At 46.9% G+C, this 1,956-nt stretch overlaps 1 protein-coding gene across 2 annotated transcripts in view; it reads left to right on the top strand.

Annotated features, from left to right (window-relative positions):
• The window catches only part of KIZ (kizuna centrosomal protein), a 148,191-nt gene that overhangs the window by 30,529 nt on the left and 115,706 nt on the right, over window positions 1-1,956 (top strand). For both annotated transcript variants that reach the window (XM_019516123.1, XM_019516122.1), the window contains exon 2: window positions 722-784. In XM_019516123.1, the coding sequence (XP_019371668.1) occupies window positions 722-784 (63 nt within the window). The remainder of the gene's footprint in view (window positions 1-721; window positions 785-1,956) is intronic.

The raw sequence follows: 1,956 nt of genomic DNA, 5'->3' as shown, positions 1-1,956 counted from the left end.
AATAAGTCTTGCACCCTCCCTGTGTGCCACTCTAATCTCCTTCCCCTGCCTGATGTGCTGCTTGGTTTTTGGTTGTAGCTGTGTTGGTCTAAGGACCTACTCAGGCAAAGTTCTGTTGGGTAGATGTGATATCTTTTATTAGACCAACTGAGTAATTGGAAAAAAAGTTCTTTGCAAGCTTTTGGGTGCAGTCACCCTTCTTCAGGCACAGGCAGTCTCTGCTGTTCTAAGTCCCAGCAACATGGAAGATATCGAATTTTGCCCTTTGAAATGGAAACTTCACAGCATGAAGGAAAAAGAAGCTAACCTCGACAGCGATCACATTTAGCTTCTTTTATTCCTTGGAGTCTCAGAACAGCAGAGATTGCCTGTGCCTGAAGAAGGGTGATTGTGCTTGCAAAGAACCCTTTTCCAACTACCCAGTTGTTCTAATAAAAGATATCACATCTACCCAAAGAACCTTACCTGATGTGCTACTTTGCCTTCTGCTCCCTCCCCTGCCTGCTGCTTTGCTTGTTGCCCTCCCCCTCTGACCTGTCATGTGCCATACACAGAAGCTGCCTGTGCCACTTGTGGTACCTATGCCACAGGTTGGACATCCTTGAATGTTTACCCCTGCTTCAAAGAGCTCAGATGATATGCAGTTCTCCCTTCCACCTCACCCCCAAGCTTAATTTGTACAGTAGTCTGATCATACTGTATTTTCTTTCTTTTTCATCAGTGAAACAAAGAGACTGGAATTGGAAAGAAAACTGTTTGAATATAGCAGATCTGATGTATGCAGGTAAACCGCTTACAATACTTGTTCTGCATGTTTATTTTAGAAATGGAGAGATGATGGGACATTTTTAAAAATCATATTGTAGATTTTGTCAGTGTTCAAAATCTTCATGCTTTCAGTGTAATATTAAGTCTAATTCAGTGTCTCCTGTTTTAGTATAAAGTTGATGCAAAATGCATTGACTTTTTACTAAACTATAATATGCCCTTTTTTACTCTGCATTATCACTGAAGCTTCTTGCAATACTTGTAACAAATACTACATGAATTTGTGTTTTAGCAAGAGAGGCTACTTTACTCCAAGATGGGTTATACAAGGAAACCTCAGGCAGCTGCCATGAAAGATAACCACTCTGAGCACAGAATACTGCCTCTTGGCTTTTATAACCCCCTAAAATAAAACCCCAAACCTTACAACCAAATGCCTGAAGGAATCTTAGATTTCAGTTCCTTCTCCTGTGTCTCTTTCTCAGCCAGTGACTATAAGCAATCCTGGGGGGAAGGGACTGGAACCCAGGACTTACCCTGCTGAAATAAGTGTCATGTCCATTGGGTTACTGAATCATGTTCTGCACTTCCTGTTCCTCCGGTGAATCTTGACTTCTTGGCCTAACATCAAGAGAATGGCTTGAAATAGGTTGACCACCTTCTACAAATTGGAAGGTGGAACACAAGCCTGCTGCCTGCCTCCCCGACTTCCCACTGTGGCACGGCCAGAGCAGAGACGAGCAGAGGCTTTGGAGGGGATGGGAGCACATGTGAGCTGCCTGCTGTGGACTTGGGGCTCCCTGCCCTGCTTTTCTGCCCCTGGGAGCCTTGTGCTGGGTGTGCTGCCATGGCGTGACACTCCCTGTCCGCCCAACAGCAGCGAGGGGCACAACTCTGTGCTGCTGTTGCCAGGTGGGTGGGGTGCCTCGCTATGATGACACAGCTGGCATGAGGCTCCCAAGGGCAGAACAGCTGGGTGAGGAGCCCTGAGCCCTGATCCTGCCTTGCCCCATGTAAAAATCTGGGGGGGCACATGGCCCTCCATATCCCCTTCCCTGGGAGTGAGTGCAGTGGTGGGGAGCTGCCCCTGTCCCACCCCTAACCACCCCAGCCTGTGGCTCTGTCCTGCTTCCTGGCTCGGCTTTCATAGATTTCATAAGACTTCATAGACATTAGGGCTGGAAGGGA

This window comes from Gavialis gangeticus, unplaced genomic scaffold (assembly GCF_001723915.1).
Source record: "Gavialis gangeticus isolate Ggan-Ray unplaced genomic scaffold, GavGan_comp1, whole genome shotgun sequence".
Classification (NCBI taxonomy): Eukaryota; Metazoa; Chordata; order Crocodylia; family Gavialidae; genus Gavialis; species Gavialis gangeticus.
Note: the sequence above shows the minus strand (reverse complement) of the source record. Positions and strands in the feature narration are given on the sequence as shown.